At 37.8% G+C, this 27,175-nt stretch overlaps 1 protein-coding gene across 5 annotated transcripts in view; it reads left to right on the forward strand.

Annotated features, from left to right (window-relative positions):
• The window catches only part of SPOPL (speckle type BTB/POZ protein like), a 62,619-nt gene that overhangs the window by 22,239 nt on the left and 13,205 nt on the right, over positions 1–27,175 (forward strand). For 4 of the 5 annotated variants that reach the window (XM_045032953.1, XM_045032954.1, XM_045032955.1 and 1 more), the window contains exons 2-5: positions 11,618–11,754; positions 11,944–12,065; positions 12,347–12,498; positions 18,531–18,658. In XM_045032953.1, coding sequence (XP_044888888.1) covers positions 11,677–11,754; positions 11,944–12,065; positions 12,347–12,498; positions 18,531–18,658 — 480 coding nt within the window. In that variant the 5' untranslated portion in view covers positions 11,618–11,676. Of the gene's footprint in view, positions 1–4,129; positions 4,292–11,617; positions 11,755–11,943; positions 12,066–12,346; positions 12,499–18,530; positions 18,659–27,175 lie in introns of all 5 variants that reach the window. The other variant, XM_045032952.1, reaches the window with a different exon arrangement.

Genomic DNA, 27,175 nt, shown 5'->3' on the forward strand with positions numbered 1-27,175 from the left:
GTGCTAACCAGAGCCTCAAACCATCCATTGACCATACAACCACTGCTTTCTCACTCTCTTCCAAACAGCCAGCTTTGGAGGGATGAGGTGGAGAGCAGCCCACGCATGGAATAATAAGTAAGGAATAAGGGGCTCCATTTCTCATGCCACTCTTACGTAACTCTGCCTTTCTCACTGAGAGATAATATGAAACAAAAGGGCTGTTTCGTGTTCCTGCCCTTCCCTTGAGCAGGAGGTTAGGGAACATATGTAAAAATCAAGGCAACTTAGGGAGTCCTGAAGAGTGAACCCCCCCGGCCCAATAAATCGGAGAACTTGGGAAAGAAAATCAAAGGCATCAAGGAAGGACACTACAGATTCTGACTGTAGGGGCCACTCCTCCACAGAGGAAGATTTCTAAGGCTTAATCCCCCCGCCCTGGGTAAAACAAAAGTAACATAATATAAATCCTTCCAGTGTACAGGCTCTAAGAGGGACAAGAAGGGGCCCAGGGAGCACAAAGAATGTTTTTCATATTCATCTTCCTGCGAGCAAAGATATTTCTTGGAGCCAGAGCTCATGGAGGAGGAGGAACCTTAAACTATATTTTTTATTATTATTTTAATTTTTTTAAAGGCAGGTTGTGTTGAAACCATTCTCAGGAGTACTTTGCAGACTCTGTATTCCTCCAGAGGAGCCCTTGGAAAAGGAGTTAGTCCACCCACAAGTAAACTTGTCCTGACTGATACTCCCAAAAGTCTCATTTAAAATAATGACAATAAAGAAAAAGAAAATGAAGCTACATCGGCAGCCTTTAGTAGACATGCTGCCTGTATGTCTGGTGCTAATGCCATGCATGCATGGTCAGACTCCTTAGTGCCCACTTAGTGCCATTCAAAATCAAAAGATCCTCTGGACTAGCAGACATTTTTTAAAGCAAGATTTTCATAACAGTGGCTGTTGTGGGAAATGCTCCAACCCCAACAAGCCTGAGATTTTACAGTATGATTAGTGTGTAATACTTAATTCTGTGTGGCAACACCAACTCCACCTGCCTAAGGCCTTGGAAAGCCAATCCATAGGCAATCAGATACTAGGTACTTCTAAATATCCTGTCAGGTAGGCTCTCTTTTGAGTCTGTAGATAGCACTTTTAAATTAAGCAAATAAAAAAAAATCAAAGGATACCTTGGAGCACAAAAGGAAATATAGATCCTACTATAGGTCTTGGCACACATACCGTTAAGGAGTGTGCCTTAAGAGTTGCAGTGTGTGTTAAAAGTTGCGGTTTCTGCAACAAACTTATGGCCCACGATTTTCTTACAGCCTTATGAATAACTATTTTAATTGATGCCCCTGAAATATTTTGTAGCTAGTTTAATTATTCTGGGCTTGGTTGTATAATTTATACCTTGGGAGCAGATATTTCCTGTTGAGGCATAACTGAGGCCTGGTCTACACAGGTCAACATATCTTAGATTGACTTACTTTGTGTCCTTGCGGCGCGAGATCGACGGCCGCCACTCCCCCGTCGACTCTGCTTCCGCCTCGCCCTGGTGTATCGTGTCTAGATGAGACACGATACATCGATCCCCAATAGATCGTTCACTACCCGCTGCTTGAGTGTTAGGTGCCTTCTGGATCCTTTGCTGGATCCTGGATGCAAATAGGTCCACTACTGGTGACAGGGTGAATGATCCAGGGTCTAGCTCTCCACTTGACATCCCAAACTTGATGGGTGGCGCTGGGAGTGAATGCTGTTCCATCATGATCTGCTACTTCGTGTTTGTATAAACCTGATTTCTGGAACCAGGATGTTACCTCTGAGGGGTTTCTCTCAATTTCCTAGTGTATAAGGGAAAGTCACATTTGGCACTGAGAGGTACTCTGGTTGGCTCTCTTGGCAGAGAAGCTAATTATAGAACAGGCATAGATTCAGCTATAGGTTAAATCAGCCTTGCAAAACTGTTGTGAAAATGTACCAGCCTAGGTGCACAAATTTATTTGCTCACTGTTTGCCATGTTTGATGTTGAGGGGAGGAAAAATACATTAACCAATTTAGTAGAATTTTCCTAGGCTGGCACAAACTATTGGTCACTGAGGTTAGATGGTACCATTTCATGTGAACTCTCAGAGTTGCGAAACATTGGTAGAACAGCATGAGGAAGATTATGCTAGCACTGCCTGTTGTATCTTTTCTGTGGCAAAATAGGACTACTGTCTCCAGAGAGGACAATCCAGAGCCCTTCCCAAACCTCCAAATTAGGGAAACACTCTTTATTTTCTTTCTTTTCTTTATTATGTTAGAAAATGTGAATGATGAATTTTATTTACTAGATTAATTTCTTGTGATTTGTGTCAGGCTCTGTTTGGATGGAAATCCAAATATAATTAAAATGCACAAAAACAGTATTTTAGTTTTATTAAATAGTACTCTTCAATGTACTGGAAACATAAGAAAAGTTTATCGGAACATGTTCTGCATTTAAAACTAAGTAACTTATTAAACAAAGGAAGTACCTAATTAGCAAATTGAATTAGTTGTTTCTGATCATCATTCCTTGAGAATTTTAGAACTGGTAGACCTCATCCTCGTACATGTTCACACCTAGTTTTTATTTATTTTTGGAAGAGGAAAACAAACTTTTCTACTTTTTCAGCTCCAATTGGTTTCTTAATTGTGAATGAACTGGCCATTGAACTGAACTAATTGAATAAACTGAACTGAGGAAGATGCTACTGCAGTCAGAAGCTGGTTTAGCACTTCAGCAAACTCTGGTTCCCAGTGCATAGCCACTGACTTCCACCAGTTCAATGACTTTCTTTAAAAATTGGCAGTGGACATGTACTGCTTAATATTGTTTGTATTTCATTTAAATGATTATAATAAGCTTAGACCTTAACATAGGCTGTCAATTTCAAATTTAATTTTAAATTGATGTATTTTTCTATATTGAATTTAAATAAAACTGATTTTTAATCAAATTTGTATCCATCATGTTATGAAATAATTGATGCAAGGATAATTCTGAGTTTTGCTAATAGGAATATATGTGAACCAAGATATGTGAAAGGATACTACTATACTTTTTGCAGCAACTGAGGGGAAATTCACTAAGTACAGCATCTAGTTTTGAGCACCTCAAAAATAACAAAAAATAGAGAAAATTCAGAGGAGAGCACAAATGATAATTGGAAAATAAGAACTGATAAGATGGATTAAGGTAACTAGGATATTGGGTTTCCAATCTTTATTTGAAATGCATACATGGTTGGAGGAAAGTGGTGTTTCCCTGTCCTCTAGCAATCCCTCAGTATAGCTATAGTATAATTTATTTAGAACTAAGAAATTTTTTCTGACTCCTCCCCACTTTTCATTGTCATTGACTTCAGTGGATAGATGACCTCATTCTCCAATGCATGTTTTGGAACATAAAACTGAGTTATTGTGAGTTTTAACCCTCCCAGAATGTAAGTTCATGTTTGTTTTACTAGTAGCATCAAAGAGAGACATGGAGAAGATGACATTTTATAAAATGGGAAACTTATGATCAGCCAGTTGTAATGAACTACATCGCTATTAACAGTTCTGTTGTTTTTAATCTAACTTCATATTAAGGCTAGAAATATACTGGATTAGAAATGGAATATTAGAATTATTACAGTAAACTCACATGCTTAAAGCTTCTTGTATTAATGGGTATAATACACATCCAGTGTTACTAAAATAATGACTGTTAACTCTTGGTTTGAACGGGAGGGTAAATGTAGTTGTGGGGTGGTTTTAAAACTCCTATAAGTATTTCTGATTCCAGTGGGAAGAATCTTCAGTTTCTGGTAACCCTTTTGATTAATTAAATGTCCAGAAATGGCAGTTTTCCAAAGATACAAATACTTGATGTGAACTTTTTCTTTCCCCTACTTGACTACACCAAGGGTAGTACAGACTTGAAAAAATCCTATTTCTCGGACAAGAGGCAGCTAGGATAGGTGACTTAGATGAAGAGTCATATTGCTTGTAAGACCAACAAATTGAAGATTAGGCTGTTGTACATTTTTGCTGGATAACCTGGGTCTTTGACTAAAGCAGTTTTACAGTTAAAGTGCATAGAAATTTAAGAGAACTCATGCTCTGTTGCTTTGATTTTAGAGCAGAAGTGAAAGTGAACCATCTTGTCAATTTCGTGCTGCTTCAGTGGGTGCTCTGATCAGGATCTGGGTCATTGGACACATCTGGGTGTTCAGTGTGGTATGGAGTATGTAGCTCTAAATCTGCTAAAAAAGAAACTACAGTGATGGAAAGGAGGCAAAGGTAGGTAAGAGAGAGAGTGGGACTCGAGTGATGTAGAAACAGAGACTAGAAAATTGTCCTTGTCAGCATCTGTTTAAAAGCGCTTAAGAGAGAATCTCCTTTTAAGAAGTTGACACTCTTGCTCCTCATACAAGTTATCCAACAAGTCCTCCAAAAAATAAAGCAAGACTTTATATTTCTAATATTTTTAAGGTATAAACATCTAATTTAAAGATATATTTGGCCACAGAATATTTCTAACTGCATGTAAAAGTAACATCTAACAAAAAAAAGTCTAGTAGTTGAAGTACAGTAATTGAATTAGCATATATTAGGTGCTTAGATACCAGTGCCAGAGTAGTTGGTCTGATAAGAATTAGTAAATATTAGGTAAATACTATTTTGTATGTGTTTTTTAGAATTGCCTGTTACTTTCAACATCCTCTTCTAAGGAACAAATGAACAGATTGGCAAATTGAATGGCCTTTACTTTGCAAATACATATTGAGTAAATGCTGTGCATCTTCCAGTAGGAAATGTAGTCTAGCATAGTTTGGTATACAGGGAATGCAGTTTGACATTTGGAACAAAAGTGTACTTAATCTTTATAATTAGATGTAATGATTATATTATTTGTATCATGCAGTGTCGTTATTTACAGACACAGAAGTCTGAATAAGGGTAACAGATTGGTCCTTTTAATTAGCTTTTTGACTGTCTTGTCCTCAAATTCAGATTTTCTTTCCAATAAAATGTTATTAATTATTTTAAAGAACAAAATGGTCAGTTTACAAGACTAATATTTCGACAGAACAACTTAGTAAATAAGACTTCTCATGACTGAGGAATTTTTTTTTTAATTACACCTCTACCTGGATATAATGCTGTCCTCAGGAGCCAAAAAATCTTACCACGTTATATCGAACTTGTTTTGATCCACCGGAGTGCGTAGTCCCCCCTCCTGCGGAGCACTGCTTTACCGCGTTATATCCGAATTTGTGTTATATTGGGTGGTGTTATATCGGGGTAGAGGTGTATCTGTAGGATTTGGGAAGGCAGAAGATTGCCCTGGTAAAGTGATGCTAAACCCATCTTAAACAGACATAGGTATATTGCCCTAGTGTAAGAGACCTATATCTATTGACAGCTGGTACACTGCTCCTGCATGCATGCCATTGTGCTTAAGGGAAAGAGGACATTTAAGACAGTTTTGCATGCCCCATATTCTGAGTTCGCTATGCGCTGGTTTGATACTGTGATACATCCTTCATCCCGAGTTGGGGTTTTGCACTGTGCTTTAACCTAGAATTGGGAGCCAATGAGTTTTTAAATGATCAGGTATTTGAAAACTTAATATTTCCTTCTCCCAAATAGTAAATGACAAAAATTATTATATTGACTACAATCACAGGAAACCGTAATAAATTAAAATCCAGCAAAACTGCTTTGGTTATGGGGGTTGGAATGGTATCACTGGAGCTACACCACATTAATTTGAATCAGCTTGCAAACTCACTTTATTGTTTGGGAGGGGATTGTATTGACTTCAGATTAACAAATCAAATGTTCAGCCATCTAAACATGCACACTGGAGCCTTTATCTGCTTTCTGAATTTAGAAATTTAATAGAAATGAAAGCAGGAATTACTGGTGTTGATTCATATACACTAGTTGACCTTTGAGAAGTAGTCTGCATTTTTAAAATTTCCGTCAAAGACAAAATTTGGGTAGGTCTAAACTACAAAAGATTACCTTGCTTGTCAAACTTCTTTAGGATGATAGTTGAAGCATGTTTAGTGCATCTAAATGCACAAAAATATTATGACAACTGAAACACGTAAAATACACAGTTAATATCTGTTGCCAATACTTTAATTATATTAGTCTTTTCCTTAATATTTTCTTAGTAACATTACTACCAGTTGCAGTAAGATCTAAAGACTCTTATCTTGGAGGATCAGTTGACTAAAGACAATATTGCATATTACAGTATTTTAGGTAATTTCTCTTGCCAAGTTACTGCTGCTATTGTATTTTGGTAGGCTTCCAGGCTAATGTAAAGAAGAATCACTCTGGTTATTAGTTGACGGTTGTCTATGTATTCAAATCAGCGTGGATAAAAACCAATTTTTTTTAAATAAAAAAATACTGTTTTTGTTTAAGTTGAATATTTTTGATTTAAACTAAAACCAGGTTCATTTTAAAAAAAAACTACTTAAAATTAAATTTGTAAAAGCTGACCTATGTTAAGACTTAATGTATTATCTATTAGTCATTTAAATTACATTTAACAAAAAAATTAAGCAGTACATGTTTACTGCCAAGTTTTAAAGAAAGTCAGACCACTGAACTGGTGGAAGTCTGGAGCTTAAGCACCTGAAAGTGGAGTTGTTTCAACTGCTAAACCAGATTTTGATTGCATTAGCTTCTTCTGCAGGTACAGAAGAGAATATTTTCTTCATTTCTGTTTATTTTATTACTTCGTTTCATTCAAAATTAAGAAACCAATTAGTAGCTGAAAAAGCAGGAAAGTTTGTTTGAGTCTTCCAATCTGAATAAAAACTAGGCGCAAGAGGATGCGGTGTACTTGTTCCAAAATCTTGAGGGAATAATGAGCAGAAAGTCAGTTCAATTAACTAATTATACATTTCCTTTGTTTAATAAATTATTTAGTTTTAAATGCAAAACATACTTTGATAAACTTTTCTTCCATATCTAGCACATTTATTTAATAAAAAGAATTGTGCATTTTTAATTTGAATTTCCATCCAAACAGAGTTTGACACTAATCAGAAGTAAAAAAATTGCCATCTAGTAAATAGTTAAGCTATATAATTGCTTAAAGAAATGTGTATTGATATAGTATATCCTCCTGGTTAGCAAGAAGAAGCACCAAATTTAGTGTTAAGGCAGTGTATGTGCAAATCGGATATTTTAATGCTTACCAAGCAATGAGAATATACCTTTCTTGAGGAAAATAACTAAAAAATACAAATGCAAAACTCAATTAAAATCAAAGATTAAAATCATGCTTTCCTGCTTGCTACTTTTAGTCATAATTAAAACTGGTGATTTAAATAGCTTTGATTTAAATCCGCAGTCATTCAAAGTGTCTGGGAAAGTGGCACTATTTCCTTTGGCTAAATATTTATCTAATCTTTTCTGTATTGGTTTTTCTAGATTTTTAAAAAAAGAGATTTATTCTCACTGTACTATTCCTACAGATAAAGTATGAAAGCACTATACTTAAGGTCAATATTAAGAGCTAAAAGCAATTAACATATTAGTTGAATTGATAGGTGAGAGAGACAACCAAGTGGTTTCAGACCAGAAGCTCTTTATAACCTATAACACAGATTTGTGTTCCACAGTCTGTTCATTCATTTACTACAGAAGACGTAAGAATTTCCAGTAGTACAGTTTTAATTGTATGGTGGTGGAATGAGAGAACATGGAAGTTTGCATGCCACTAAAGAAACTTTGGTGGGGAAAAGGGTATCAAAGATAGTGAAGTGAGCATTAGCAGTCTACCTTGCAAAATGGCGCTATGAATACAAGTATATTTTCTTTAACTGAAGTATTTTTCTTTAAGATGGAATGGTCAGATACCAAATGCTTCAAAGTCTGTTTAGAATAGAGCAAGTTTTCATTGACTACATTATTTTGCACTGAGTGTCTGTTGGAACAGATCTTACAGGATAACAGGTGTGGGTAAGTTGAAACACTGGTCCTCAACAGACTTCCTATTTCACTGCTTAACTTTTGGGGAGGAAAATATAAGTAAACTTCAAATCATAGGTATTCAGTAAGCTTTATTATGTGCTTAGGAGTGGAGTACGATCTGAATAGTTAAAGGATAAATTATTGGAGACCCATTATTTAAATAGGTATCCATACATCTAATTTAAAATGTTATATTATTGCAATACAATTTTAAAGGCCTAGCATGTAATCTCATTTAGAACGATGTATAATAAAACTCTTTTCCATAAAGATTTCACGTGTGCTGTGGCGCATTTTAAGGTACTTAACATCTGATACTTCAGGTTTTAGACTCTTATAAATGCTAACTAGGTTTGTTTTGAGAGTTAAAAAGTATCTAAAATGAGTGACAGACATAGATGATCCTCTGATAGCTGAACTACAACCAGCAGCACATTAAAACCCAAGTAAAAATGTTCTGCAATAAAATTGAGATTGTATGCTGCATGTACACCTTAAAAAAAATCTCATTAACACATTGATTTGGAAAAAGCTAACAAAGTCTGGCTTTGTGATAGGGAGGTGAAGATTATGCTGCTGCAGAAAAGCACGGCAGCATTTACTTTTAGCTGCTTTTGAGGTTAAAACTGTTGAGCCAAGACTGATGCAGGGAGGAAGCTAGTTACTTTGGATAAAAGAATATGGATGTGATGCACTTTCTGACTTTCCTCTCTTGGTGCTGGCATGTTTCCTGGAATCTTAAATTCCAGGAGTGTTCGTGGAAGATATTCTCCCCCCCCCCCCCATTATACTGGGACTCCAGTTTCCTATAGAGGATTACATAGGGAAGCTGCATTGTCTGTGCTGCAAAGGATTATGAGGGTGGGATGGGATGGGGGGCTTCTGTTGATGGCACTAGTGGCCAAGAAAATTAAACCAAGGCCAGGGGTTTTAGGGGAATGTGAAGGGGATGAAGATTCTACCACCACATTCCCCACACACAGGGCAAGAAAAATTTCTGGCTACTAGAAGCAGAATAAATATTTGACCAGTATTTGGCAGAGAACACAGCTAAGGAAAATTGCTGAGGCTGAGAAGAAGGAAATATCTTTGTCATTCAAAGGTCCACAGATCTGTTACAGTGGGTGCATCAGCCTGATTTCAGCTTGAGGACAGAGACAAATCTATCTGCCGCTGGCGAGAGAGGAATGTCCTGTTCCCTGAATTCCCTCCAGTCTTACCTGCCTACCGTGGTTATCTAGCCAGACCTTGCTGCTGCAGAATTTTTGAGAGGAAATTCCTAATTTTGTTCAAATTTCTAACAATTTGGGGCAACATTTGTCCATCTAATTCCTAGCTGTGCCCAACGATAGCATTTGTATTTAAAGAAGATTGTCTCCTCAGCACTGCATCCCCTTTTCAGGCATTTCCAGCAGCTGGTGCCCCTTCAGGGAACAAGCTAGGCTGGAAAAGGCCAGAGGCAAAAAGAAATCTCTCTCTCCTGGAGCTCAGCCTGCTCTATGCTCACAGCCCAGTCTGAGTCGGATCACCCAGTTCTTAGCTCTTGGGCAGGACTGGGGAAAACTGGCTCCCGGGGCAAGCAGCTCCTTCTCCTCATCACCATAAAGGGAGTGCTGCCAGTGTGCCTATGGGAGGGTCATGCTTATAATAAGTCCATAGCATGGCTGCTGTTGGGAGGCTCTCTTGACTGGTCAGTCGCTGCCTCCCCTCAGGCTGCCAATGGAGGACAGTACATACAGCATGGATAACTGCCACCACCCTAGAGTGTGGTAAGGGGCCTTTTGGCCCAGCTCCCTCCTCCTAGTCCATCTCTGTAACAGAACTGCTGGGGTTCTCTATGATATCCCAGGCTGAGTCTTGTTGGGGAAATGCAGAGCCCTCTGGCTTTTGACTCCCATGTAGTAGAGAGGGGTTTAGTTCCTGCAGACTTCATTCTGAATTCCAGACCAGTACCTTCTTCGAGAAACCAGTGAGGAGATACAGTAAGCCCAGTATCTTTGAGGCTTGGGGGAGAACATTCAAGCTTAGTTGTAGGAAGACAGCTGTAGGAAGAAGAAAGAGAAGGTGACAGACCTGGGGGAGGGAGGAAGAAGGGGGGAAAAATGTTCTTTGTGTATTTTTAACCAAATGGCACAACTAATCAAATTTGTGTTTTTAATTTGGTTGAAAGGATTGGCAATACTAAAACTTAGTAGGGAAGCAGGCAGAACTATGTTGGTGTTGGTTTTTTCACTTATAGAAAATTTCATACTTTTTTTTTCCTGTTTCAGTACCATCTGCAAGACTGTGCTTTCTCCTTATTCAGTGCAATAATTGTCAAATATAGGTGTGTTTAGTTACTTGTTAAACTCAAACATGAGTAAAATAAGATTTCAGAACTTAATCTGGATTGTAGTCAGTCATTACCATTTTAATACAAATATGTACGTTTTTTCTGTTAAGAGTTAGCCATGTTGCTTTATATATAAACCATACTGAAACTAAAAAAAAATTGACTTTGGGACAAAATTGATAAAATATACTTGAAATTAGGCAAAAATCCATATTTATCATGACTCATAAAATACTGGGGAAAATATGGTAAACTTATTTAAGTCCCTTTATCAGAAAATGTGAAGTCTTGTATATTAAATGTTTGTTGTATTTAGTTAAATAATTTTGGTATTTAGAGAAACAAAACTGCTTGTGGTTATCACACCTGTAGTATGGTGGTCACGTTCTAGTTTCAGTGATAGTTAGGGACTTTGGTTAAAAGAGGCTTCACATACTGAGAAAATTTTTCTAAAATATTTTATTGTAGGAACATGCTTTACAAAACTCCAGTTTGTCTCAACTTCTAGTATGTTGGAGAAAACAGGATACTGAGATGTAAGAGTAAACCACAGCAAGAACATTTTAGGCTATGCCTTGGAGGCACTTAAATGAGCTCCCAACTACATAATAATTGTGGCAGTTGCATACAGATGTACTCATGGCTTATTGCCAGTAATATGACTACTTCGTTTTAAAAAAAAGAAGAAGAGTTTATGCCGTCCTTAATTCTACTTAATAGAAGTATGAAGAAAATACTACTCTTTACTTTTTCTTCTAAGGATCCCTGTACCATTTGACTCTCTTGTGGCCCTAGATGACCAGCATCCCTTTCAGCCACAATTTGTGGCCCCACAGGCATTTTCAATTCACTTTATCATTATTAATGTATTTACAAACAAAAAGACCCAGTCCACCAGGCTTATAATATGACTACAGGGGTCAAGGTAGTAATGGTGATGGTAATGTTTGAATAGCACAATTATTTTTGATCTACGATATATAGGTTGTCTGTACTGTTCTAAGACTAAATATCACAGTGGGATCCAGCTTGCAGATCTTTGGGTAAAATGTGCTTCTCAATGAGTGTATGGGACCTAGCTAGTGTAGATTTAGACACAAACTGTTGCCTTCTCTGCTAGATGTTGCTTTTGATATTTTCAGTAATTTACCTTAATGGAATTTCAAAACTACACAGTTAAAACAATAGCCAGGGTACCAAAATGTAGTAATAGGCTTATCCCCCCCTCCCCCCAATTAAACTATTCTTTGGTCGCTCCATTTTATTAAATATAGTAATCTTATTTTTTGTAGGAAAATTGCTGAAGCGTGGACTGCTGCCTTGATACTGTAAATCAGCAATACAGGTGGCAATGTCGAGAGTCCCAACCCCTCCACCACCTGGAGAGATGTCCAGTGGACCTGTGGCCGAAAGCTGGTGTTACACACAGGTAACGTATACAGACTTCAGCAATTGGGTTTTTCTTTTCACAAGATCAGTCTAGACAAATGTTTTTCTTATAATAATTTGAACAGTGCTGACAATTCAACTAGTTCTCATTGGTTGCAGTTATCTATATGACAAGTGAGTTAAAAACTGAAGAATCAAATTGAAGTAATTTTCTACATCTTTTGTTCAGGTTAAAGTAGTAAAATTTTCCTACATGTGGACCATTAATAACTTCAGTTTTTGCCGAGAAGAAATGGGTGAAGTTTTAAAGAGTTCTACATTTTCATCAGGGCCAAATGACAAAATGAAGTGGTAAGATCTCTTATTTTTTTCAGTTGCTTGTGATCTCTTTAACTTAAGGGGTTGAAAAGTTAAGTAACATATTACACACTGAATCAAGAGAAGTTTCTGAAAGGCTTATAATACTAAGTATCTAGTGTTTTTCAGATAAGTCATGGTTACAGCAATCATAGAGGGAAAGGGAAATACAAGGACAACATTAACTTGTTGGTGTACATCATCATGATGTATTATCAAAATGTTTCAAAATTTATTCTGTCCAATTTAAAATGTAATCCTTTACATTTTTTCAGGTGCCTGAGAGTAAACCCAAAGGGTTTAGATGATGAAAGCAAAGACTACTTGTCATTATATTTGCTTTTAGTCAGTTGTCCAAAAAGTGAAGTCAGAGCAAAATTCAAATTTTCTCTTCTGAATGCTAAAAGAGAAGAAACAAAAGCAATGGGTAAGTAGAATTACAAATGGTGTAATGCAGGCTTTTAAGGAAATCCCCATGAAATGAAACTCTGAAATTAACTTACTTTTACTTTTAAAATAGTGAATTTAACATTGAGGCAAACTTTAAAGTATCTAATGTTTAAGATCCTCATATGATCTTCATCAATATAAAAAAAAAGCTTATTTCATATTTTGTACCTCTATGAACATTGAGCTAATCTTGTAAATTGCTAACCATAGTCATTTCAGATTCAATCTTTATTCTGTTTTCTGGCTCTTATAGTGGGTTCTGTTTTATGTTACCCTAATTTTGCCTCTTTTTATAGTGGATTTATTTACTTATTGTTGATCATATGCTGACATTTGCAGGCTGATTTCCATATTAATTACGTTAAGTTGAAATACTTTTTATTGGCATCTCTTTACACGTGTGTAAAAAAACTATAAACTTTGGTCTACTTCTTCCCAGTTGCAGTATAGTCAGTCCCAAGCTTTCAGAAATCATGAGCAAGGTCCCCAAAAGATCATGAGATTAAAAACGAAAAAAAAGGGGGTTCTTTGTATATATGCCTTCTTGTTTTTGAGCCTTTGGTTTCATGTTTTCAAATTTTTCTCATGATTCTAGGAGCTGGAGTGCTTAAGAAAAACACCAAATATGATGAGACTGTGCAGCAATGCAGTTAACTGTTTAAATGTTCAGACACTCAAAATGATGCCTGCACAGATTGGCAGATCTCTGGGTGGGAAATTCAGAGCACTGGGCTTCCTTGAACATTTGGGTCCTTATTGTTTTCTGTCTCAGGATGACACAGACTCCTCAGGCTATACCTCCTGTAATTTCTCCACTTACATAACTACACCGGTGTGCATTAACTAAATAATTTTCAAAAACAGAACACAGGCCCCAAATAATGCAACATAGAACTCTGTACAGATGTGCCTTGGGATAACATTATAATATGCAAATTATATGCCTGCCAGAGCTAGTTCTTCCTCTCCCATCTACCATAGGTGGAAACAACATATTCCATCCCTTTAACCCTTCTAATTTACTCCTGAATGTGTTGACAGGAAAACATCCTTTATTTAGTTTAATACAATCTCCCTATCCATTCATGCAATTAATTAAAGATGTAGTTCATGATGTCTAATAGATATGTCAATTTCAAATAATATGGGGGGCCCCTGGCGGGCTGGTTTGTTTACCTGCCCCAGGCCATTGGGAGCTACTGGAAGTGGCGCGGGCTGAGGGACTTACTGGCCGCCGCTTCCAGCAACTCCCATTGGCCCAGAGCAGCGATCCGCGGCCAGTGGGAGCCGCGATCGGCCGGGCCTGCGGACAGGGCAGGTAAACCCCTGTTTGAGAAACCCTGAAATAAGAAGTGAAGAGGGATCATATGTTGTGAGAGAGCTATTACTTTTCACTCATTTTTTATTTTAAACACTGACAAGCAAGAAATCCTGAAACCAGTGTTTTGGGTTGTTTACTCTAGTTTGAAAATCAGAAATAAGCAAACTTCACCCCTTGCAGTTTTTGTAGTGGCAACTCTTAAGTTTAGAGTCCACAGCTGACACACTTTTTGGGCCCTATGGTCAAATACCTGTACTCTTGAATCTTGTTTTCATTGCCTTTCCATTATTTTATTTAGGTTCCTATTGGCTCCTGAATCTGGAGCTGCTTTATTTTTATTTAGACTTAAATACAACACAAAAGGATGGCTATCCAAGCTCTAGGCATCCATTATGTTGACTAAAGATGCAGAGCCGTGTCCACAGTTCTCCTGGACGTGAAGAAAGTTGTGTGTAGAATGGATAAAGAACTGATCTTTTAATTTTTTAAATTCTAGTGTAGTAACTATTTTCATGTTGCTTCACTTCTCTGGTATTGTAAACCCCTAACAAACTGCTGTGTTTTCAGTTTAATTTTGGTTGCTGATTTTATATAGCTAGTTTTCTAATTTTAACCCATGAAGTTGGAGGTTATTGCTAGGCTGATTCTAGAGATATTGAATTTGAACACCCTTTGTTTTGTTTTCCTCTTTCTGTAAGTTATTTTGTGATTGAAGTTTTACAATGTTGTGTTTTGAGATGTTGGTCAAGAAGAATCAAAAACATGCCCCAAGGTGCCTTAAAGTTGAGTGGATTGACTCTAATCAAAGTAAATAACACCATTGATTTAAACTATTTAAATCAGCAAGCGGGAAACCTTGATTTAAATGTCTTTAATCTTATTTTTTCATCTATACTTTTTTTGTATTTCCCTAAAAGAGGGTGAGTTTCATTGGTTGATATCCATTAAAACATGGTTGACTTTCAACTAAATATAGCTTACACTAAACTCGGTACGTTTTGCTAACCAGGAGGATATATGATATTTATACAAACTTATTTAGGCAATTTTATAGCTTGACATACACTCATTTAGATTCTTGATGTTTACATTTTTTTATTACATTAAATGGTGAATGGTGCCAGCTTTCTTTGGATGAAAATTCATTGAAATGCACAAAAACAGCATTTTAAAATCTTTTAGTTAAATAACTATTTTAAGTGTGTTGGATAGACAATTAAACATTTATTAAAATACATTTTGCATTTAAAACTAACTGATTTATTAAACAAAGGGAGTATTTTCTGTAGTTATTGAATTGAACTCATAGACTGTAAGGCCAGAAGGGACAATTGTGATCTGATTGTTCTGGTCACCATGTCCTTCAGGATTTTAGAACTAGTAGATCTCTTCCTCAGACCTAGTTTTTTATTCGTAGATTAGAAGAGGAAAACGAGCTTTTTTGACTTTCAGCTCTCAATCAGTTCCTCAACCTTGCATGTACTAGTCATTGAACTGAACTACTTGAATAAGATGAAATGAAGAAAATATTCTCTCTGCACCTGAAGTAAAGGCTACTGCGGTCAAAGGCTAGTTTTTACTCTGATTCCAGGTGCTTAGTCACTGCCTTCCACCAGTTCCATAGTTTGATTTTCTTTAAAACTTGACTACAAATATGTATTGCTTCATATTATTTTTGTATTTAATTTAAATCATGACAATAAGCTTTAGGGATAACATAGGTTCTCATAATTTCAAATTTAATTTAAAGAGGTTTATTTTAAATATATAATTTACAAATACATATATTTTAAACTACTTTTAGCCAGGCTGTTGAACAATATATTATTAAGTGGCTAAGAAGGAGGACAACATCTTGTTGCCTGGCAAATGCAGATTTAATCAAAAGGTCTGCAGGAGATCTTCCACTGTTCTCCTGCCTCTTGAGGCCCGGATTAACATTATACCAGTTGAATTTGCCTCTGCTTCTGTACTCTATGGTAGTGGCTGCTTGACTAGATTTTATAGAGTCATACCATAAGGGATGGCAGTTTGTTTTCCCAGTCCATTATATCATGCAATCAACTCTATTGCAGTTTTCAATTTTTTCCCATCCAGTATTGCCACAAAAATAAAATTAACTGCAGAAGAAAGAAATTAGACCTTCCTATAACTTTATATGTGAGCTTATTTGTATTCATTAAACTATTTTGACTGACAGTGCTACAGTTTTTTTACCTTACCATATTATAAAAGTTACTGAACTGTCAAATGAAGACAGCTGAAGTAGGAATTGAGCACTCCTTTGTTATAGATGGATTTATTTTTGAAAAAAATTCACTAACGATTTCATGTCCGCACAGTTCTGAGAAGGCTTCTCCACATGCAAACTATAAAAGTTTCTGTAGGAGGTAGTTCTTGAAGTACTTTTCAGAATTCCTAGGCATCTCAAAGCTGTTTCTTTTTATCCAAAGAAGGTGATGATTAACATTTTCAGTACTATTGAGTTGGTTTTTGTGTTGGGAAGCAAGTTGTTATTAAAATAAATCTTGATATTATAAAACAGGCTGAGGACCCTGCATGTGACAAAGTGTAGCCAAATAAATTGCCAGTTGTGATTATTCTGTATGTCAAGCCTTCTACATCATAATGACCAGACTATTAGTGTTGGCAAATCAACATGACCTGCTGAGTGACTTTTTTGAAAAAAACCTAGTCACTTGACATCTACAGATTCAGTTTTAAATTAGAACATATACACACTGACTTGGTGAAAAAGTATTTTAAAGGACAACCTAACTCATCTTTACTATAGGGGGATTGACTGTGACTCCTAGATTTAGGATACCTAATACTTTCCATTATTTAAAAAAAAAAATGAAATCTTTTTTTGAGAAGCTCTATTTTCTTTTTTCTCCCAGCAGATGTTTGAAATTGGGCAGGGGAAAAGCCAGGAACATACTTTTTGCTCATCTCATGAAATTCTGTTTAGATTTGGCTGTTATAAGGTGTTGGAAATCAGCACTCCCCATCTCTGGCTTGAATTGCTCAGGACACTTTTTGCAGCATGCCAGCAATCCTTTACCAATCTAAGGTGGGGGTCCCACCACCAAGCAGCAGTGTACACTGCACTAAGAACCCCCAAGTGCAGACAATGTGGCAGAAACCAGGAGTGAGATGGAAAGAGCCATACTGGGGGCCCACCACCCCAAATGTCCTAGACCCTGCATAAATAAAGTAAATAACTGGAGATATACCAATCTCCTATAACTGGAAGGGACCCTGAAAGGTCATCGAGTCCAGTCCCCTGCCTCCACTAGCAGGACCAATTTTTGCCCCAGATCCCTAAGTGGCCCCCTCAAGGATTGAACTCACAACCCTGGGTTTAGCATGACTCGACTATTGGTATAGAAGGTTGTGACTTGTTTAGAAAGGACAGCGGGGCGGGGGGGGGGGAAGTGGAGGTGTTGTATTATATATGAAGAATAGCTACATTTGTTCTGGAGTGTGAGGTAAGAGGCAAACCAGTTGAAAGTGCCTGGGTAAAGAATAAAGTGTGTGAGGGGGAGAACAAGAGGAAGAGGCAGATGAGGCATTTCTAGAATAAATAACAGAAAATGCTAAAGCACAAGACTTGGTAGTAATGGGGGACTTTAACTACTCAGACATGTGTTGGGAAAGGAATACAGCAAAACATAAAATGTCCAGTAAGTTCTTAGATTGTATTGGGACAACTTCCTGTTTCAAGAAGGTGGTGGTAGGCATCTGGAAGACAACCATATTATCCTTGATTCTGACTAACAAGGTGGAATTGGTTACCAATCTGAAGGGTGACAGCAATTTGTTGTGAAAGTGATCATGGAAAAAATAGATTTCATGATTCTAAGAAAAGGGAGAACATCAGAATAAGGACAATGTTTTAAAAAATAAAATAAAATAAAAAAACAAAGTTCTGTTGTTCATTATTCCCAGTAATGCACATCATATTGTGCCTTTATTTACTCATTTATACCTGTGCAATCTTTGACACAGTAGATTTATAATTAAGATTAAAGCTTGCATTACTGTTTTCAAGATTTTGAAAATTTTTCCTGACCCAAAAGGGAGAGAGTTGAAATCTTGAAAATTCACGAACCAAAATCTAAAAACTTCAAATTGTCAGTTGAGAAATCAAAACAATTGCTTTTATTGTTTTATATTTTATCATAAAATAATTTTAAAATATCTAAATGAAAGGTCATTTTGACCTGAAAAACAGGACTTTTTTGTCACAACAAATTGACAATTTCCAAACTTTTTTCAAAAAATTCATCAAAACCAACCCTTTATCACAAACAATTTTTATTTTGAATAATCACAGTTGTCTGATTCAAAATTTTTCCCAACCAGCTTTGGTGACTACACAAGTTAGCTAGCAGCTAGAGAGGAAATATTTAAATGAATAGTCCTTTATTTAGAACAAATAAGATTATTCTAGACAATTCTAGGCAGCAATATAGAGAAAATTATTCTGGACCAGTCTTTTAAAAACAAAGTAAATATTGTTTAGTATTTTCTAACAAATGACACAATACATAAACTAAATCAATTTAACTCTTAAGCTTTCTCAGTATTGATTTTTTTTTTTAAGCTCAGTTACCCCTTATCTTTCTGTTTAACAAAATGTTTTGCTTGAGCATACCTGTTCTGTTTCTTTTGTCTTTTACCAGAAAGCCAAAGAGCGTATCGATTTGTTCAAGGCAAGGATTGGGGTTTTAAAAAATTCATCCGAAGAGATTTTTTACTTGATGAAGCTAATGGTTTGTTACCAGATGACAAGCTTACATTATTTTGTGAGGTATGGGTTTTAATTAAGTAAGAGAGCTTTTAAAAATCTAAGCGAAAAGATTCTATTTAATAAAATTATGCACTTTCTTGTGGATAATGGTAAATCAGCAAGTTTAAAACCATAAATGTGAATATGGTGTGTTGTGTATTTTCTTCTTTGATACATGTGTACTAAATACCAAAACGGGTGTGATCTTATTACAGTGAACCTGTTAGACTTCTCTGAGTGACTGCGGAATGAGCTGTAGAGTATCTTATACAAAAGGTGGTTGATACATCCCAGAGATGGAAACTCAATCTATTTAGAAGAACAGTCAGACTGTTCTCCACTAGCTCAGGAATACATTTGGATCCGAGATTGTTATTACAGAACAAGCTAAACGTCAAGAGGAAACAGTACTACGTTCATAACTAGTATATTCTAGCAAGTGAGCAAGTTTCTCAAGTAAAATGCACATCAGTTCTTTAATGAATAGCTGTCTTAATTTTTCAGCCAATGGCAAGGTTCCTACAGCAACTTCTGCTCATGAGAGGGGAATTTAAAAACTGATATATTTAAATTCTTAAAATCGAACTACTATAGGTATACTGCTCTGATTTATATTTTGGATTTTAGCCTGAAGGCTAGTTGCATAACTTATTACCTTTATAACATTGCTTTAAAACATTACTTAAAGCAGAACAGAATAAATACTTAGTGCATATCATGGAGTTAATTTTAGCCTTGTAGAGAAACATATGAGGAAATAAAATGTAAATCATAATAAATTATGTCAGTAACCTAAATGGTCTTACTAAAATCCAGTAAGACAGCTTATGACTTTTTAAAAATGGAACCCAGAGAAAACGGTTGTGATCTTAGTGCATCCTGTATTATATATACATTGGCAGGTTATCACTGCTGCCATGGACTGATTAGTGGCTTAGGGGGATGATAGATGCTTTAACTGCTAATAAGTTTGCTTTGATCTGCGTATTTACAGGAAATGTGTAAAATTGTCTTGGCAAGATTACAACTTAATTATATGTCATTATGCTGTGTAGGAAGAATAATTGAAATGTGGCCCCTGAGACTAGATGATGCAAATATAGTGCATCTTATTTTCACTTAGACAGACAAGTTAAATTAGTTGCATGATGAATTTATTCTGAATACAATTATTTGGTTGTTAAAAGCAAATGTAGCAAATACCTGATGGTTATGTGAGGATCCTCAGGAGCTCTTTTTAAAACCTGCTCAGTATCAAATAATTTACACTGAACTAGCTTTACCTGATAGCATTTATATTTGAAAATGACTTGCACTACATAATTTTAAAGATAAAATACATATATAATTTTGAACATAGAAGACTTATCTGTTCTATTAAGAAATAGGTATTTCTAACAATAAATTCAAACATATTATTTAATCTCAAAACAAATATTTCTTCCCTATTAAAATTCTCCGTATTGTCAAAATATCATTGGCTAATATTAAGTGTTAGAGAGATTCTGCCTGTAAAGGCAGAAAGAAGCATCATATTTAGTAGTTTACAATAAATTTTGTTAAAATAACTTCTGGCTTAACACTTAAGCAAAAGCTATATAATTAAGGCTGAAATCCTGCTTAAATTGCACTTATTCCACTATTCCACTGTTTTAGGCTGCTATGTGAAAGACTTTACACTGTTTTGAGGCACTATCACAAAGGAACCCACCTACAAATGACAATTTTTTTTCAACTTTAATTCTGAATCCCTGTTTTTTACATCACTTATACACAGGCCTGGAGATCATTCCTACCCAAAAATTAGTAATTACTATATTATTTTAAATTACAATGATATACTGTGGAAGCTGCTGTATAGCAATCCTGATATTGACAACTTCTGGTAAATAGCAACTTTTGCCAGTGGCTTTAATGTTAGTGGGATTTGGATATTAGCAATGGCATGCCACATACTGAGAACTTTTTTGGGAAGGAAGCCCCTAGCTGCAGGTAGATTAGCGGGGCTGCAGTCAAGGAAAGAAGCGCCAGTGCTTGGCACATCCCAGTGCTTCCTTCCCTGGCTGCAGTCCTGCAAACCTGCCTTTATCTGGTGACCATACAGGAAGTAAGGGGCTGGGTAGCCTGCATCCCCTGCTGGAGTCTTGGTGCTGTGGCTGGGTGGGGAGGCTGTGGGCAGAGCAGCATTGGGGAGGGAGGCTGCAGTGCAGGTACTAGGGCTTTCCTCAGGAAAACAAGGGTGTTTCGGGACCTGCGGAGCTGCATGGTTTCTCTCCTTACAGCCTCCCACTGTAGCTCACAGGGACAAGTATATTGCATAGCTCAATGGGCCCTCATGCTCCCCTGTTGCTGCCTGCCACAACCTCCCCTCCCACTGCACAGGGAGAGGTGACAAATCTAAGGAACTGTCCCAGTTTGAGATGTCAGTAGAATGGATTTTGGAACAAATTGATCAATTAAATAGTTAAGTCACAAGGTATTTCCCCAAGAGTTCTGAAAGAGCTCAAGTATGAAATTGCAGAACTGCTAAGTGTGGTATGTAACCTAGCACTTAAATCAACCTCTGTACCAAATTTCTGGATGATGGCTAATGTTGATTTTGGGTTTGAAAAAAAAAAAAAGACTCTAGAGGTGATCCTGGCAGTTACTGAAGTTATGTTTACTGGCCTGTATCTGGCAGATTGGTTGGATCTATAGTAAAGAACAGAATTATCAGACACCTAGATAAACACAATATGTTGGGGAAGTGTCAACATGGCTTTGGTGAAGCACGATTTCCATTTACAAATCTGCAGCCAGAGAAGGCATGTTCCCAGCCTTCCTTCCCTGGGCCCCACAAACCTGCCTGCTTCTTATTAACTCCTGGATAATGGCAACTTTTTTGCTGGCAACAAAGAGGTTACTAATACTGTAGCTCCTCACTTAATGTTGTAGTTATGTTCCTGAAAAATGAGACTTTATGCAAAATGATGTTAAGTGAATCCAGTTTCCCCATAAGAATTAATGTAAATAGCGGGGGTTAGGTTCCAGGGAAATTTTTTTGCCAGATAAGACATTATACACATATACAGTATAAGTTTTAAACAGTTTAATATTGTACACAGCAATGAATGATTGTGAAGCTTGGTTGAGGTGGTGGAGTCAGAGGGTGGGATATTTCTCAGGGAATGCCTTGTTGCTAAATGATGAACTAGCACTCGGCTGAGCTCTCAAGGGTTAATATGCTGTTAATGTAGCCTCACACTCTATAAGGCAGCATGGACTGAGGCAGGAGGGAGGAAACACAATAGATGATCATGAAGATGAGCCCACGCTATCCAGCTAGAGCACATCACTCCCTCCTCCTGACAGCATATGCACGGCTGCACAGGTGCTGACTTTCCAAAGTGCTGGGGGGGTGCGTGCATGAGTGAGAGAGACGTGCATTGCCCCTTTAAGTACACTGAGCCCACTTCAAGTATGTTGCCCTTTTAAGCAGATTAGCCAGTTCAGACAGCAAGCAACAGCTTCCAGCGAGCTCCCTCCTTTCTTTTCCTGAGCCCTGTCCCCTCCTCTGCTTTGTTGAGAGGGAGTACGGGGGCGGGGGGGTCAGGATCAGGGCGACATCCTGACATCAGCACCACTCTTACCCCTCCCTCAGGAAGCTCCCAGGAACAGCTCCAAGGCAGAGGGCAGGGCAGGAGCAGCATGGCAGTGGGGGAGGGACAGCTGAACTGCTGCTGAGCCACATACCTTACAGGGAATTTAGGGGAGCTGATTGTGGGGGAGGGAGCTCCCCCCCCAGTTCTATTCCCCACGAGGAGGGGCTGCTCTTCCAGAGAATCCTGCAAGCAGTGGACAAAGCAGGCAGCTGTCAAACAATGTTACAAGGGAGCATTGCGCAACTGTAAATGAGCATGTTCCCTAATTGATCAGCGATGTAACAACGTTAACCGGGACGACTAAGGGAGGATTTACTGTAAGTGAATCTACTGTATGCACAGTTTGGAAAGAAAAAAAATCAGTAGATACACCTAGCCCTGGTTTTCAGGAGGAGTCACTGCTTGGGGTTCCAGAACTCCAAGTCAAGGAGGGAGAACTTCACACACTTCTTTCTTCCATGCAGGCTGAAGGGGAATTATTCAGTCTGCCTCAGATTTAATGTAGAGTGCTGCACACAAGACTGTCTTTTGTAATATGCTGCCTAGTGTTCCTGTGACCAGCAGGATATGGTGAAATGGTTATGATTTCAGTGACAGCAAAGACTGGAGTGCCAGACAGCCAAGCAGAGTTATGCTCAGCTGCTTAACAAGCTGAGTTACCACTGACGAGTAGCAGGATGGATAAGAAACTGAATTGCTTCATTGGGCCACACTCCTCTATCAGGATTGTAGTTTGAAGACAGTGGGACTTGTGCCAGTGAGTCATGTAGGTGCTTTTGAAAATCCTACTCTGAGGTGCCTAAATACAGGTTTAGGAGAGATAGAATCTTAAAACAGATAAATAAATAAAATCCTGGCTTATACATCTAAAAAAGGTCATAGTGACTTTGTTTACATATTGAAAGTCTAAATAACTTTTCATTGTTAATATTGGAGCAACTTTGTTTTGAAATGACACAGATTTTATCATTGAGTTCAATAAAAATGCAAATATTTGTGTATTCTTGACCTTAAGCAAGTGTAGGCCCACTGAAGTCAATGGGATTATTCCTGTGAGTAATTTTATGTACCTTTTGAAGCATTTACAGGATTATGGCCTTAATTTTCAATATTACAGGATATTCTATCAGAAATGAGAATATCCTGAATAGAATATTTTCTAATATGTTCAATATTTTGTTTTTTGCCTATGCCAGTTTTGTAAAATTTAAATAGGAAACTCTACCTTCAGTGACATTTAAAAAAACAAACAAACAAACAAAAAAACCCTTCTTACAGTTTAATTCATATAAATTTGTGGTTGCTAATAATAAAGTTGGGAGGTATTGCCAAAATGGAGGAGGAGGACCAGAATATCGTACAGGAAGATCTGGATGACCTTGAAAAGTGGAGTGATAGAAATGGGATGAGATTGAATAGCGCAAAGTGCGAGGTCATGCACTTAGGCACTAACAAAAATAATTTTTACTATAAGCTGGGGATTTATCAGTTGGAAGCGGCAGAGAGGAGAAATACCTAGGTATATTGGTTGATCACAGGATAACTATGAGCCACCAATGCGTTGCAGCCATGAAAAAGCCTAATGCAATCTTAGGATGTATCAGGCGAGGTATTTCCAGTACAGATAGAGGAATGTTAGTACCATTATACAAGGCACTGGTAACACCTCATCTGGAATACTTTGTGCAATTCTGGTCTCCCATGTTACAAGATTGGCAGAGATCCTAGGGTTATTTTTGCCTTCCTCTACAGCAGAGTTTCTCAACCTGGGGGATCATGGACTGAGTTCGGTGGGTCACAAGTGCAGTGCTGGCATTAGGGGGTGGCCCCTTGAAACTAAGTTGCATGCTTCAGCCCCAGATGGTGAGGCTCAAGTCAAAGCCTGAACCGGGCCACAAGCCCAAGCCCTGTAGCCCGGGGCTGAGGCATGTAACTTAGGTTTGCAGGGTCTGCTTTGGCCTGGGCAATTGACCTGCTTGCCACCCTCTCATGCCAGTCCTGAGTATTATGCGTAATTTACTCAATGGTATTTAGGGCAGCGGGTTGCAGTTTTTTCAAGTGTTGGTGTGGGATGGAGGTTGCACAATTTTTTTTGAGTCCAATGGGGGTCGCCAGCACAAAAAGTTTGAGAAAACACTGCTCTGTAGCATAGGGATTGGATCACTTGCAGGTTTAAACTCCAGTAGAACCTCAGCATTACAAACACAAGTTACTGAACTGACCGGTCAACCACACACCTCATTTGGAACTGGAAGTAGGCAATCAGGCAGCAACAGAGCTGCTCCCCACCCCCTCAACATGCACGCAAATGCAGTATAGTACTGTGTTTAAAAGTAAACCACTAAAAAAAAAAGGGAAAGTTTAATAAAAAAAAATTGACAAGATAAGGAAACTGTTTCTGTGCTTGTTTCATTTAAATTAAGATGGTTAAAAGCAGCATTTTTCTTTTGCATAATAGTTTCAAAGCTGTATTAAATCAGTGTTCAGTTGGAAACTTTTGAAAGAACAACCATAACGTTTTGTTCAGAGTTATGAACAGCCTCCATTCCCTACATGTTCAAAACTCTGAGGTTCTACTTTAGTGTAAAATGGTTGAATCTCTGTAACTCGAAGTCTTTAAATCATGATTTGAGGATTTCAGTAATTCAGCCAGAGGTTATGGGTCTATGACAGGAATGGTTGGGTGAGTTCTGTGGCCTCAATGTGTGGGAAGTCAGACTAGATGATCATGATGATACCTTCTGGCCTTAATCTTTCTCCATTCTTATAGACTCATAAAGAAGGGACTAAGGAAAAGGGGACTGGAGGATGGAAGAATGGGAGAAGACAAAGATAAACCTAACATAAGAAATGAGTGGTGTAGTGGGGATGGTGTGATTGTCGGTGAATGGGAGAATGCTCGGGATTATGTGGACTGTTACCAAATTGCACCATTTATGTGCAGATTAGCTGTGGCCCTCCACTTTGCATGTTGCCATTGGTGGTCTTTTCAGTAATACTAAAGCCCATATGCTGTGTTTTCACTAGGAAAATGTGTTAGTTTCAAATTTCTGCCCTGAGAAGTTTTTAATGGTTGAGTCATAAACTCGTGATAATAAGGATTTATATGGGGGTGGAGAAAGAAACATAGTTCAGGGTTGTTTTAAAACAGCCATAGAAAAAATTCCTCTGTAACAGGCATCCAGAAACTGATACAAATCATTATGGCTATAGCAGAGATTGTGAAACTTAACTTTGGAGTCAGTATGTAATATTTAAGTAGCTAATTCATTATCCTTAAAATGTGTAGCCTAACATATTAAAATTGTGTAGATGAAAAAATTACATAATATCCTGTTAACTTAAGCTAATGTCATAGACTTTTTCTGGATCGTGAACTATATCACCTAGGTACTTGTATGGCCTTTCTTATCCTAATATCAGTTTATCACCATCTTTAATGTTTTTATCACCTCAACATCCCTGTGAGATAGGAAAGTACTAGTGTACCCCATTTTACAGAGGGGGAACTGAAGCAGAGGGACATGCTTAGGCCTTGAATACCTACAGAGCCATGGCTGGTATGCCTGTATGGACAGAGCCCCCTTGTGTAGATACAATGTAAGCCAGCAGAAAAAGTTCTGCTAGCATAGCTACATCACCTTCCTGAATGACATTAGCTTTGTTGCATCTACAGTGAGGGTGGCCAGAATAACCCTATCGGTTAGGGTGTGTGAGGTGTGCCCCCCGCACTGTAGCCTGACAAACTGGCAGCATTTTTGTAGTATAGACCCAGGCCTCAGGGAATTGCCCAAAGTCACACATGAAGTCTGTGGCAAAGTAGGGAATTGAACCCAAATTCTACATTAGTGTTTTAACCACTGGACCATCCTTCCTTTCCTTATCTGACATTTGGATTGCTCAGATGAAGTTTAGATTGTTAAACTCAGACATGTCCATGGGGCTTGGCCACATCCTTCTGCCTTTGAACCATATTCTGTGGGTCTAGAGATCCAAACAGAGCAGTCAGTTGAGTGCTCTCACCTTATTCCACTTCTAAATTTCTATAGCTTAGTTTGGAGAATCACTGATCAAGATCCTTTAGCTCAATGTTTCTCAACCTTTTTGATACCAGGGACCAGCGTGCTTACGCCTTCCTAAACTGTGTCGAGGAGATCTCAGGGACTGGCACCAGTCCAGTGTTTCTCAGCACTGCTTTGGCTCACTCCCTATTCTCCTTTAGGGAGCTTAATTTCCAGGCATTTGTCACCAGGTCAGACCCCCTGCTGAGCTGTTTCTCATTTGTTCCCAATCACCATAGAGCAAAAAGATAGTGTTCAGTCTCTGAGCAGAATCTCAAGGTATGTCTATACTTCAATTAAAAACTTGTGGCTGGTTCATGCCAGCTGGCTCAGGCTTGGGCTTAGGGGTGTTTCATTGTGGTGTAGACGTTGGGGCATGGGCTGCAGCCTGCGTTCTGGGACTTTCCCACCTCACAGGGTCCTAGAGCCTGGGCTGCAGCCCGACCCCAAGTGTCTACTCTGGAATTAATCAGTCCCTATAGCCTGATCCCTGCGAGCCTGAGTCAGCTGGCATGGGCCAGCCTCAGGTTTTTAGTTGCAGTGTAGGCATATCCTCAAAAACACATCAGAAGAACTCCACTACCATCTTCCCATTCCTTCCCAAAGACGAAAAAAAGCCAGCAAAATACAGGGAGATAAGTCAAGAACCACTTCAGATGCACATCTTTCACAATCCTCTTGGTTTAATTTAATTTAAAAACAAATTTCACATCTTAGGCACAATCATTTGAGTTTACATGGTGCCTAGATGCTACATTATAGACTCATTTTTTTCTAGAAGAACTGCTTTTAAAATCTTTAAGAGGAAAGTGTCCACATTTAATTTGTGCCCCAGT

The sequence above is a fragment of the Mauremys mutica genome, chromosome 10 (assembly GCF_020497125.1).
Source record: "Mauremys mutica isolate MM-2020 ecotype Southern chromosome 10, ASM2049712v1, whole genome shotgun sequence".
Classification (NCBI taxonomy): Eukaryota; Metazoa; Chordata; order Testudines; family Geoemydidae; genus Mauremys; species Mauremys mutica.